This window comes from Bos indicus, chromosome 11 (assembly GCF_029378745.1).
Source record: "Bos indicus isolate NIAB-ARS_2022 breed Sahiwal x Tharparkar chromosome 11, NIAB-ARS_B.indTharparkar_mat_pri_1.0, whole genome shotgun sequence".
NCBI lineage: Eukaryota > Metazoa > Chordata > Mammalia > Artiodactyla > Bovidae > Bos > Bos indicus.
The window spans coordinates 15,709,215-15,723,725 of record NC_091770.1 but is presented as its reverse complement, the minus strand read 5'-3'; the positions used below and the strand labels follow the sequence as shown (position 1 = coordinate 15,723,725).

At 37.7% G+C, this 14,511-nt stretch overlaps 1 protein-coding gene across 12 annotated transcripts in view; it reads right to left on the bottom strand.

The window, feature by feature from the left end:
- The window catches only part of LTBP1 (latent transforming growth factor beta binding protein 1), a 456,275-nt gene that overhangs the window by 135,103 nt on the left and 306,661 nt on the right, over positions 1 to 14,511 (bottom strand). For 7 of the 12 annotated variants that reach the window (XM_070798479.1, XM_070798481.1, XM_070798482.1 and 4 more), the window contains 3 exons: positions 10,317 to 10,416; positions 9,424 to 9,522; positions 1,071 to 1,196 (listed from right to left, as the gene is read on the bottom strand). In XM_070798479.1, the coding sequence (XP_070654580.1) occupies positions 1,071 to 1,196; positions 9,424 to 9,522; positions 10,317 to 10,416 (325 nt within the window). The remainder of the gene's footprint in view (positions 1 to 1,070; positions 1,197 to 9,423; positions 9,523 to 10,316; positions 10,417 to 14,511) is intronic. The other 5 variants (XM_070798478.1, XM_070798487.1, XM_070798485.1 and 2 more) reach the window with 1 other exon arrangement.

Here is a 14,511-nt window from a genome sequence, read left to right as displayed (position 1 = left end):
GGTATATCCCTTTGCGGCTCCATATTTGCCTTATAACTCTTATTGAACTTCCTTTTTCTAAAAAAGATATTAAACTTAGTGTTAACACATTAAAATGACTTAACACATTTACACCCCTTTGTGAGATACATTTTTCCCCAAAGAAGCATATATGAGCTCCCTACGTTATAAATCCATTAACAGTCTCTTGTCAGCATATACTGATTTTCAATATAGAAATTTCAACAAAGGTAGCTAGAGTCAAAGCTATGGTTTTTCCAGTAGTCATGTATCGATGAGAGAGTTGGACCATAAAGAAAACTGAGCACCGAAGAACTGATGCTTTTGATCTGTAGTGTTGAAAAAGACTCTTGAGAGTTCCTTTAACTGCAAGGAGATCCAACCAGTCCATCCTAAAGGAAATCAGCCCTGAATATCATTGGAAGGACTGATGCTGAGGCTGAAGCTCCAATTCTTCGGCCATCTGATGCGAAGAACTGACCCATTAGAAAAGACCCTGATGCTGGGAAAGATTGAAGGCAGGAAGAAAAGGGGACGACAGAGGATGAGACGGTTGCATGGTATCACCAATTCAACTGACATGAGTTTGAGCAAGCTCCAGGAGCTGGTAATGCACAGGGAAACCTGGCATGCTGCAATCCATGGGGTCACAAAGAATCAGACATGAATGAGTGACTGAACTTAACTGAATAGAAATTCCTTTTAAAAATCAAATTTTATAAACTTATATAAACATATTTTTATTGCAGGATATATTAATATTAATTTTTGCTAAACATGTTTATAGATAGCTATTTCTAGAGCTCTTAATTATTGTCTATATTCTTTACCTGAAAAACTTTGGGAGATTATCCCACCTTGATGTAACTGTATTACTCTTGGCAAAGCAGGCAGCATTGAACCAAGAGGTAAGAGCCTTCTAAGAGTTAAGCAAGCCTCTTTTTTGAGTACCTTTAGCTCAGGGAGAAAATTTTTTTTTAATTAAACAGTATTTTCCCCATGATTAAAATGTTCTTAATGTGCAAACATTTGATATTTAATAATCTCATCAACCAAAAGTATCTTCTTACCAACACATTTCCTCTGTTGCTCATTGAACTTGTAGCCATCGTAGCATATACAGGTATACCTCACTGGCAGGTTAATGCAGTGTCCTGCTCCACAGATGTCAGGGTTCACAGTACATTCATTGATTTCTTTAAAAATAAGAAAATGTGGGACAAAACAGATATAAACAAAGATTTCATTGCACCTTGCAAACGATTACTTTGTTTTTCCTGAATACCTTATTGCCAGTTATGCATTCAGAAAACAAAATTTTACACTCTAAAATCAAGTGTAAACTCATCTGATTACATTATAATTGATCAGTTAGTCACAGCCAAAGCCATCAAAAATTCTTAAAGAGACAACTTCTAAGATGAACTTGAGTAGGTGGAAATTTAGAAAGAGGCCATCCTGGACCTTATCATCAATTCTGAACTTTCAAGATAGCCCATCAATGAGTTTCTACAGTCTCCAGTTCATTTTGGATGATGGACTGAATCACATGATTCCTTCTGATAAGAAATAGATGGCAACTGTCTACTATTTGTTAGCAGGCCAAATTCAAGTTCCAAAAAACATACTCAACCTCCTCCCAAATTTCTCATTAATTCTCCAGAAAGATTTACCACTTCTAATCAAAGCAGAACTTCTGGATGCAACTTAGTCTTAATTTGCCAATTTCAACAGGAGCATATTTTATTTATACTAGTAGAATATAGAATCTTATTCCAAATCTTTTCTGCTCAGTTCCTCCCTTCCTTTCCTCCTGATTCCTGCATGAGACTGGCTGCTTCTGTGAAGTCCTTGCTCCACTCACAGACACAGGCCGTGTCAAGGCAAGGGGAGGGGAGTTGCCAACGGGTAAAGGCCATCACAACATGCTTTATTACCAAAATGACCTGAAAACTCAAAGGTGACTTTCTGAGATGAATTACTCCAAGATAGTCTGTTGAATTTCAATGATCTTTGTAAGGATGTATAACAGTATAGTAGGGAGTGGGCAGTACAGCTGGTGGTCAGAGCTCAGGCTTGAGACGAGAGTACAGATACCAACCTTGCTGCCCCTTTTTGCTCTGTAACAGAGCACAAATTACTTAAACAATCCAAGCCTCACTTTTCTCTATGTATAAATGAGAATGACCAGAGCACCAGCTTCAGAGTGTGAGGTTCAAAAGAGATAACCTAAATAATGCATGTAGCTCAATGCCTGGCACAGTATATGTGCTCAGTAAAAATTAGCCATTATTACTGATTACTGTAGTTGCCCCTATTGAAGTTATTTAAGAATACATAACAGGGTCTTTCCTAGTGGCCCAGTAGTTAAGAATCCACGCTGCAATGCAGGGGACATGAGTTCATTCCCTGGTCCAGGAAGACTCCATTCACCACAGGGCAACTAAGCCCACACACCACCACTACTGAGCCTTAGATCTAGAGCCCATGAGCTGCACCTACTGAAGCACATGTTCCCTAAGACCTGAGCTCTGCAACGAGAGAAGCCACTGCCATGAGAAGCCTGAACAGCACAACTAGAGAATAGCCCCTGCGTGACGTAACTAGAGAAAGCCCATGCACAGCAATAAAGATCCAGCACGGTAATAAATAAATAATTTGGGAAAAAAATACATAACACAGAAATAGCACATAAATAATACTACTATTATCTCACTGTCATCAGGCAATAAACAACACTTAAAACAGATGACATCATGGATAAGCCCAAATGGCCCAGTGGAGGAAGACCAGGGCTCAAGTGTGACAAGCTAAAACACACCTTTGTTAATGGGGTCTATGGTTTGAATGAAAAGAAAAACAGGCATGCTACTGTCATCAATAACCCACTGTGAATTCTGAAGAAAAATGTGGAAAACAGTGCTTTAACAAAACTTCACTATGGAAATGACCTAAATTGGGTTGAGGTTACTCTCCAAAACCCAAACCACATTCATTTTTCATCAAGTGTTATTCACTGTGCTGTGATTTTAAGACAACTGATGCAAGTTATTTGAAAAGTTGTTAGGCTTTAAAAGGAAGCATATGACTACAGAGCTGCAGTATTTTGCATAAAATCACTTGGATTATGATAAAGGCACACATTTAAAATTATTTATATCTTTAGTGAACCTATTTATACTAATTCACTATCAGAAAAATAGTTTATAGTCAGTATAATGTCAAGATACAGGAAAAAAAATCCAAAAGACTAAAGTCATAGGTAATTAACATGACTGCTTAAACTTAAATGACTGATAATAACCATATAAAATAATGAATTATGAGACATACACAGTATAGATTATATAATAATCTTCAGCAGGATAGGAAAATGCTTATTTTTTAAGAAAATATAGTCAGGTACATATTATAATATAGGATATGATCTAAATTATTTTATACACAGAGCAGCAGATTGGAAGAAAATAAATCTAAGTGTTACAATTATGGGGATTGGTACTGTCTATATTTTTCTGTATCTTCCAAAATTTCTACAATGAACAAATGTTATTACTTCTATAATCAGAAAAGTCTTTCTTAAAAAATTATCATTTCTATGTGCTGCAAAAATCTGAAGGTAAAAAATGTAATCTTCTCCAGGTTCTACTTCTAGACTCTCAGGTAAGAATTCTCTTCTCTGTTTATAAGAATTCTTTAGTAGAATAGTGTGAGAAGCAGTTCTTTAACCATCTATTCTTAATGTAAGCCAGATGGCTCCTTTTAAAATTAATGGTATTTAGATTTCTTGATTTCCTTTGAAATTATTTTATGTTCTTCTCTGCCATTTGCTTAAATCAGAGAAGACATATTGATCAAATTTGCAAAATTTGACAATAGAAGATGACAATATACTAGGAAGAAGTAGTCAGAATTAATTAAAAGATTGTACATCTGGGGTTTTCAGGAAATGCCTGATGGGTACTCATTGCCCCCACTCCCACACATACCAAATATTTATCTGTTCTTTTTCAGGCACAGCTTTAGAATGGAATGTTTACACGTGTAAGTAAAGTCTTCAAAAATATGTGATGCTTAATTCAGATGGGATACTTTCCTATGCCAATGTGCCAATATTTAGATAATTTCTTCTTAAGTCAACTCTAAGATAGAAGAAATGATTAAGAATTTTAACTCTTTTGTCTTAAGAAATGAACAATAACGGCCTTTCCTTCCAATTTAGTATCTTAAATAGAAGCTATGAGGTTGAAATATTTATGAGGAAAGCTTGAGAATTCTTAGCTGATTACCTCATAGATTATGTATATAAAACTGCAGTTTGAAAATGTTGATCCCAAATGGCACTAACGTATGTAAGAAAATGCTACTCTGACACCACTAGAGGGTACTAAGAGATACATCAGTGTGAGGGGATATTTACTAACATATTCTAGATTTCTATAGTTTGTCCCATTTTTTATACACATGATAAATTGTATCAGTTTATCCTCAGAGATCCCATTTATCTATTTGCTATCCCACCCTTGTAAGTTCAAAAAGAAAAATTAATAACTTCAAAATACTTCCGCTTCCTCTTTACCATTCATCAAAAAATTTACCAGATTATAGTCAACAATACTAAATCTTAACTTTCCTTAACACACAAGAAAGCATGTGACTTGATAGAGATGTTAGCAAATTCTTTTGCAGTAATCATAGTGCAATACACAAATGTATCAAACCAGCACTGTATACCTTAAACTTATACAATGTTATATGTCAACCACATCTCAAAAAACAACAAAAAAAACAACAAAATTGATCAACACCATTTTTAAAGTTAAAAAAAATTATTGATACTCCTAAAAGTTTCACACCTTCTCTTCCTACACTTCCCTTCTTTGCCTGTTACACTTTCATTCTTGATTATAAGTTACACAGAAAGGCAGTCCTGATGGTATTGTCTTAAAACTGAAAAAATTAAATTTCAGGCTTAGGAAAAAAAGTTTCTGGATTTCTCTGCATTTGGGGGGGGCAAAGACCTTATTGCTTTACATTTTTCTAAGAGGTCACTCACACAGCCATGCTAGCCTGTTCCCACAGAAAGATAAGTTCAGGTCAAAATATACATTTCTCCGTATGTGCTGATGGCACAGACACAGGCTCTGGGAATATGGTAAAGCCTTGCACAGAAAGCAGTAATGATTGGTATCTGGGGCACTCAGGTTAATGATCATGTCTTCTCTTCTGAAGCATGTTTGGCTCCCCAGAAACAAGAGACTGTTCCCACTGGACTCTTGGAAGCGTCCCCCTTCATAATGCCCATCATATTTCCCCTAGGGTGCAGGACTGCCCTTACACACGCGGCCCCTGAAACAGCTTCACCTACATCAGGCCAAGGACTTCATTGTATCTTTCCCGGGAGTCCATTTAGAATTTGGAAAAAAGAGTCATGACCAAAAGCCAATGGAAAACCAAATGGTCTATTTGTCCCAGAAAGACAGCCAGAGATAGATTTAAGAGTCTGGTGTCTTTTAGAATTAAATGAAAAAGAAAGCTTTTGGCAAGATATGAAAATGAATATGCTGACCTTTTGTTTTTTTCCTGCTCATGTGATTACTCAAAATAAATAAATAAACAGAGCTGGAAATATTAAAGCATGATGATTTTACATGCAACAAAGTTCATCTTCCATGAGCCTACATAGTTTATTGAGGCTGTCATGACGCTGGTAATATGCTTCAGGGACAAAGGTTTTTATAAAGGGGTCACTGATGAGTTCTGGAAAAGATCTGATGAGCAAAATAGTTTTTACAACGTTTGGGCCATGATGATTACAAAGGTTTACACAAAGCAGTCATGAAAGTCAGAATAATTTCTGGCTGGTCTGCAAGGGCCACGGAGAAAGTTTAGGAAGAGCTGGCAGAGGAAGGTATCAAATGTCAACTCATGGAAAGGTTTACAAAAATGCCCTGGCTTCCTAACTGCCCCACAAAGAGCATAAATTGTCCCACAACAATTGAAGCAGATGTTTCCACTTTGTAAATACTCGCCAGAGAAATAAAGGTTTGATTTTCCAACCTATCCTTGAGCTACTAAGACACTATGCTAAATCAAGAATTTATATGCTGAAATGTATCATTTCTTTGGAAACAGTGTGCCAATAATATTGCAAGCCACCAACTCAGCTGCTCAGAGTGGAAAATATCACCCTTATTCCCTCCAAATATGTGGCTCCCTTTATAATTATTGCAAGTCAAAGTGAGTCTGACGAAATCTACAAAGGCTACTTCCAATTTCGCCATCATAAAGATATCATTGCTGAGCAATGTGAGGCTGATTTTGGTTATTTTAGACGCCTACATATTATTCTATTCCTTTCTTCAATTCATGGAAGAAACTAAGTGACAAACATCTACCTCCTTTCGTGTTCCAAGAAAAAAAAAAAACAACTCTGCCTAAGGTTCCAGAGAGACTTGATCAGATTGCTCCTTCAATCTACATACCTGGCTCTCTTATCAAAATCAATGGGAACATCTATATTTTGATTTCAATTAAATTTGATACAAAACATTCTTCTTGTTCTAGGATAGATTACAGATCATAGTATAGCTCCAAAACTGCAAATTATTTAAATTCAAAAACTATTTAAAATGTTCTCCCCATGCATTGGTTCAGAAAGATTCTTTTACTATAGGAAGTCAGAGCACCTATAAATGCTGTGTGAAAATGAAATTTCAATGTCACTTGTTTCCTGGAAGGAAATATTTGTGCTTCAAACATGTGATAGCAGATGTTAGCCCTGTATCTCTGCCAAACTCAAATTAAGCTGTCTTCTAACAACTTGATATAGCACAACTACTTTCATTTTTTCAATCAGTTCCACAGTTCCACACTTCACTTACTGAAGCTGAGTAACTGCAGTTTGTTATTCCTCACAGGGCTGCATTTAAATGATCAAACTGCGTGTATCTAGCCAAACCTCTACAAAGCTAAACTGCAAGAAGTCTGTTTGTTAAGTCAGCCGTCGTTAAAAAGGCACAAAACGACAGTGTCTTCACAGTGGAAAATAGAAATAGAGTACTTGAAAGAACTAGCACATCGACAGACTGCAATTTTCTTTTTTAACGCAAATATAAACAATGAGAAGACTTGCTGACCAAACGGTACATTATATGTTTGTATGCCTTGCACAGCAGCCATTCATGTGCTGTGCTTTGTCGCTCAGTCATGTCTGACTCTTTGCGACCCCGTGGACTGCAGTCCGCCAGGCTCCTCTGTCCATGGGCTTTCTCCAGGCAAGAATACTGGAGTGGGTTGCCATGCCCTCCTCCAGGGAATCTTCCCCAACCCAGGGATCAAACCCAGCTCTCTCTCATTGCAGGTGGATTTTTTTACCATCTGAGCCATCAGAGAAGCCCAGTCTTTCATAAATGGGTTTAATGAAATAAGTAGATACAGCTGTAACTTCAGAACAGAGAAAAACAATTTTAGCTACAGCCATTAAAAACAAACAAAAAATCACTAGCATTTCACTCTGTCACTAGAAACACAGGGTTTGGCCAGAAAATTCATTTGAGTCAACCCACTACTTAGAGGAGTTAACATTTCTGTATCACTCTGCTCACTATTTACAGTAAAACCAAAGAGCAGCTGCTTTGCATTCACATGGGAAGGCCATGACTCTGGGTGCAGCTGTGCCTTGAGGGTATAGCTGAAGCAGGTGAGAACACACTGCTGGGTCCATGACGTGACTCTGCACTACTTATCTGCACTTCACCTCAGGACAGGGCAGTGGTTTAAAACCACTTTTCTGTCTGCTGTATCAATTCAAGTGTCTAAGAGAAAGTGCATCCACAGTTTTGAGAAAATAGGTCAAAGCTTTGGTTTTAAAACATATAAAAACTGTTATGTACTTAACGGCGTACAACTTGACGTTTTAATATCTATACATTGTGAAATGATCACCACGATCCAACTAATTAATACATCTAACCAAGCATGTTTCTGTTTGAAATGACGCAATGTTATGTTTCTTAAGAGGCAAAACTCTGAGAGAGGCTGCACACTCCTCTATTAGCTTCTCCTGTATACACTGCCAACAGCATCCTGCAATGGTATCATGAACTTATGCTATTATGATGCACCTTAGTGATACTTTGTCTGACTACAAAAATATTTTTCCACATCAGAATATGTGGAATACACAAAAAAATCCAGTGAAACAACATCCAAACCCCTCAGACCCCACTCCCAAAATAACCACTGCTGATCTGGTGTATTTTCTTCTAGCATTTTCTCAATGTATGTCTTTTTTTTTATATAATTGGTTTAATACTTTTTATCCTTCATCTTTACATACTTCGTCTCGTATTTAGCAATATCTTGTGACCATTTTTCTGGTATATTTTTAAAAATTCTTCAAAAATACTGTAGTAATTGGTGGTAGCATAATGTTTCAATGTAGATATAATTATCTATTTCCCTGTAGTTAAATATTTAGGTTTTTCTATTTTTTCTCTATTATACACAGTGCTGTGGTAAGTGCCCATTTATACAAACCATTACATTATTTGTAATGGGGGGACATTATTTCCTTATACTAGTTATCTTAAAGTGGGATTACTGAGTTAAAAGTCTTGAACATTTTTAAAGTTCTTGATACATATTGCCAGTTTGTGCTTTCCAGGAAAGTTGAACTACTTTATATTCCTTTCTGTAATTGTGTGAGAGCCTTGACTTCACTCTAGTAAAAATGAAATATTACATTGATAAGAATAAAGAATTCTCACTTTAATTTGCATTTCTTTGACTACTAGTAAAGTTGAAATTTCCTATTACATACCTGTTTCTTGATATGTTACCTATGAATTATCTGATGATATTAATTTCATTTTTCTATTAGTATTTTTATTGCTGACTTATAAGACCTCACTATACATTAAGGATATTAACTTTTAAGCTGTTGGTTATAAATTATAATAAATCTTTATAATTTCTCACTAATGGCTGAAATAACATGTTTATTAAACAGAATTTTGAAAATATATAAAAATATATTGAAGAGCAGAAAGCTTATCCATGATCCTATTAACTGAGGATGGTTAAATACTTCAATGAACTTTTTTTTTCTGTGTTTATAAACATTTAGAAGATAAAATTGGAATCACTGTGTTCTGTATTTCTTAATACCATCCTATAAGCATCTCCTGTGACATTACTTTTAAAACATTAACAGCTGTGTGATATTCTACTGTATATGTGCCATAACTTATTTAAACATATTCCTACTTCAAAAATATTTAGATTATTTCCAAATATTTGCTCTTATGACTAACTCTGCCATGAGCGATCTTATATATGTGATACAATTTTGACTTTACATTTAAAATGTTCACATCCCTGCCTCCTCCACAGACTCTGCAATATCAATACTGTGCCTACCTGTTACTTGAGTAGGTGCAATGACTTGGCTGGCGCTTGATGTTGAAGCTTCAGGAGCTACTTCCACAGGCATAGGAGGTGATGTTTTTTCAATCACTACTATATGAGGAGGGAGAGAATAAAATGAAAATTAAAGCCTGTTATATGCATTGAGATCCCATTTCAAAATGTAAGCAAAATTTAGTCTAACAACATACTGCGGTTAATTCTTGGATATTAAGAGCAGCTATAGGTCCCTAAAGGTCATGATATTAACCTATAGCCCTGCTTTCCACATTTAGTGACATATCTGAGAGCAATTCGGAAGTCAAATGATGAACCCTCAATGATGTTCTAATAATATATACTACTCCTGACCACAGAAAATAGTGAAAAAATTTTATCATTATAACACTTATAATACAGTAGTCTCCCTTTATCCATGGAGCATATGTTCTAAGACCCTCAGTGGATGTCTGAAACTGCAGGTAGTATCAAATCCTATATATACTGTGCTTTTCCTATACTAGTGGGCAGGAAGCATATAGAACATGGATACTGGACAAAAGGATGATTCACGTCCTGGGCAGGATGGCGCTAGATTTCATCATGCTACTCAGAACAATGCACAATTTAAAACGTATGAATTGTTTACTTCTGGAATTTTCCATTTAATATTTTTGGGCTGTAGCTGACCGCAGAAAGTAAAACCATGGATAAAGAAGGATCGACTGTACCATACTTACACTAACATTATATGAGGATATTAATATACATAAGTGTATTTCACATTTCACTTCACTTAGGAATTCTCATGACTAAAACTTTAAAACCAGAGACACTCAACAATCTTCATCTTACTCTCTTATTCTGGGTACTCTTACAAACAAACTCCACAAATCAACACAGGCTACCTGGAAACTGTGGATGCAGATGAATGGTTGAAATGCCTGGAGAGAGCTGGGGTTGACCAGGCTCAAGTCTGGTTTTCTCTTGATCCAATGAAGGTATTTCCTGGATGGTTGTATTAAAAGGGGGAGAAAAAAAAAGAGAACTGAGAGTAGGAATTTTTAGTTTCTACATATTACTATTTTTATTTCATTAATTCTACTCTTAGGCAACAAATATCATAGGATATTACACAACTTGTACAACTGTGTAAAAAAATTTTTTTAAACGTACTATTGATGTGCTACTATACCAAGCCCTTGAGTTTTCCTAGCAGTGCTGATCCATGCTCACACCCTCACCCATTTCCCAGAGGCCCAAAGCAAAAGGTCTCTTAGACATTTTAAACAAATGCCTTGGCTCAGAGGCCCATGTTTGGTCTGGAACAAGGCAAAACTAATCCCAGAGAAGAACTAAAATAAGCCGTCACCTCATTCACATGTGGCTTCTGCCCAAATAAAATGACCAGCCACATCCTGCAGATTAAAAATGGATACAGGTGTGTCATAAGAAAGAGCACACAAGTATGGTAAGTCTGCCAATTACTTTCCATCTCCACCTCTCAGAATGCTGGTAGTTGAACAGCAACAGAAAATTAGGGACTTGGAGGAGACCAGGGATTTCCCCACACATCCTTTTGCCCACTCTTATCTCCTGAACCACAGACTTGTACCCAGGACTCAGTTTCCAGTTACAGCTCCTGTCAGGACTCCTGTAGACTGAACCATCAGGCTAGGTAAAGGTCTGTGACCTTGCCCACATCCATGTGGGGCCAGGGCACTCATGTCACCACTCCTGTAAAAGTATTCATCAGGTTATCCTACACACTCCTTCCCTCACTTTAATCACCATCATCTTCCAGAAAACTCACTCCCCTGGCTTCTCCCTTTTATTCAGTTCAGTTCCAGTCTGACATGTCAGTCACGTCTGACTCTTTGTGACCCCATGAACTGCAGCATGCCAGGCCTCCCTGTCTATCACCAAATTCCAGAGTCTACACAAACTCTTGTCCATTGAGTCGGTGATTCCATCTAACCATCTCATCCTCTGTCGTCCCCTTCTCCTCCTGCCTTCAATCTTTCCCAGCATCAAGGTCTTTTCCAATGAGTCAGCTCTTCGCATCAGGTGGCCAAAGTATTGGAGTTGCAGCTTCAACATCAGTCCTTCCAATGAACACTCAGGACAGATCTCCTTTAGGACAGGATCTCCTTGCAGTCCAAGGGACTCTCAAGAGTCTTCTCCAACACTACAGTTCAAAAGCATCAATTCTTCAGTGCTCAGCTTGCTTTATAGTCCAACTCTCACATCCATACATGACTACTGGAAAAACCATAGCCTTGACTAGATGGACCTTTGTTGGCAAAGTAATGTCTCTACTTTTGAATATGCTATCTAGGTTGGTCATAACTTTCCTTCCAAGGAGTAAGCATCTTTTAATTTCATGGCTGCAGTCACCATCTGCAGTGATTTTGGAGCCCCAAAAAATAGTCTGACACTGTTTCCACTGTTTCCCCATCTATCTGCCATGAAGTGATGGGACCAGATGCCATGATCCTTGTTTTCTGAATGTTGAGCTTTAAGCCAACTTTTTCACTCTCCTCTTTCACTTTTATCAAGAGGCTCTTTAGTTCTTCTTCACTTTGTGCCATAAGCGTGGGGTCATCTGCATATCTGAGGTTATTGATATTTCTCTCCGCAATCTTGATTCCAGCTTGTGCTTCTTCCAGCCCAGCGTTTCTCATGATGTACGCTGCATATAAATTAAATAAGCACAGTGACAATATCCAGCCTTGATGTACTCCTTTTCCTATTTGGAACCAGTCTGTTTTTTCCATGTCCAGTTCTAACTTTTATTGGGTTGGCCAAAAAGTTCGTTCAAATTTTTCTGTAAGATGTTAAAGAAAAACCTTCTCTCCTAGCTTTCTTTACTTATCACCTTTTCTGCTCTTAATAAAATAGATATCCTGCCTGAGTACCTCAAAGGCCCAATTTTGAAGGCATGAGTGCTTACAGGGTAACTCCATTTAGATATTCTACAAATCCCTCAAACCCATCTCTTCCTGAAAACATCCGGGCTCTGATTCCAACTTCTTCATCTCTGTGAATGCCACAGTCATTGATCTGTCCAGGTTTAAAGTCACTTTTCATTCCTCATTCCAAGCCCTGCCTATTTCCACTATTCCTTATATTGGTTCATCTTTTTCCACATCCACAGCCCCCCACTACCTTCATCTGCACTCACTCTCATTCTCAGTTCATAGTTGTCGTCTAATTGGCCTCTCAAGCTTCCTCTTCCCCCATCTCAGTTAATCCCATTGTGTTGCTTCTTCTAGAAACACAGAGCACTTACTACTTTCCCCTTCACATTTCCCCCTCTTCTTAAGAATACAGACTGCTGCTGCTGCTGCTGCTAAGTCGCTTCAGTCATGTCCGACTCTGTGTGACCCCATAGACGGCGGCCCGTCAGTCTCCCCCGTCCCTGGGATTCTCCAGGCAAGAACACTGGAGTGGGTTGCCATTTCCTTCTCCAATGCATGAAAGGGAAAAGTGAAAGTGAAGTCGCTCAGTCGTGTCCGACTCTTCGTGACCCCATGGTCTGCAGCCTACCAGGCTCCTCCACCTATTACCCATTGAAAGGTGATGCCAATCAGGCTCAACTACACCCCATCCCCTGCAGCCCAAGGTCAATGCTACCAAGGAGTGGACCATAACCAGGTGTTAATCAACTCCTGCAGCTTACAGACAGGATCCCAGACTTGTCCCCTCCCTCCCCCACTACCCAGGAGCATGGGGCGGTGGACTTCCTACTTCCTGATCCATGCCACTTCTCCACTTGACAAGTGGGTCCAGCTGAGGAGGCCAGTATTTCCCCACTGACTACAACTGCAGTTTGGTATTCCAAGCCTTCCGAAGCACCTCCCAAGTTCTCCGAGTCTTTCCTGCTCCCCTCAATGACCTCGTGCTGTCCCCACCCTCGACTTCACCTTTGTGCACATGATTTCTCATCAGTGGATCACCCTGCTTTCTCTTCATTGATCTTTAAGAACATGAGATCTCCACAGAAAGTCAAGACCATGAAGTCCACGGCTGCATTTTCCCCACTGCCTCCTCTCCGAACATGCACAAGAAAATTTTCGGGCCCTCTTTCCGAGTCTTTATGAAAGTTTCACAAACTCAACCATAAACAGAGGAGAAGAAAATCAGATAAGATGAGGTTGTCAGGGAGCTGGCTGGACCACTCGTGCTAAAGGAGTCCTCCCACTTACAAACCAGAACTAAATTCAAAATCAACAAAATTGCAAACTACCGTACGTCACTGATCTTTAGAGATGCTCTCCAAGAGCGGCAAATTATCCGTGTAAAATATGCAAATCTCTTGTACTTCTTTTGGGGGTCAGTATAAAAACATTTTTCCTTACTGGATGCTATCACTCTAAAATCATTCCTTTTTTCCTGGATTCTGTCAGCACTTTTAATGTTTGTGTTATTCTATCCCCATACTTATAAACTAAAGATTTTTAAAACTATTTATAATATTTTACAGAGGTCTATGTCCCCATCTAAAGCCTAATACTGCATTCTTACGAGAGAATGAACACTACACAAATGTACAAACATACAATAATTACCTAATTTTCATGTTACCAATAAATCTTCAGACAAGGAACAATATTATATAAACAGGACAGAGCTTCAGCAAATGCCAATATTTTCTACTAACAAATCTCACAATTCAGTGTCCCATTTCATGGCCCCCCCAAAATGAAAGATTAAAATTTCTCTAAAATTTTAAGGAAGCAATATCCCAGTACTTGATTATCAATTTCAAGGGTAAGTTCTGCTCATACTCCAGTTTAAGTCAAACATGCATATCAAATTTTAGTTGAAGTGAGAAGTACATCACTCAGTATATATATGAATTCTGGAATAACACAATTACATAAACATGTCAGAACCTTTCTTTCCATAGATGTTCCAGGCCATAAACTAACTCTCTGAATTTCACTTAAGTCCCTGATTCCCATGAGGCCCATCATTTTCTTTCTTTTTTTTTTTTTAGAGCATTAATTTTTTTAATATTTATAATTCATCTTTTATAAATTATAAAAGTAAACTATTTTAAAAACTTCAAGTTATATGAAAGCTATAAAGCAAAATACT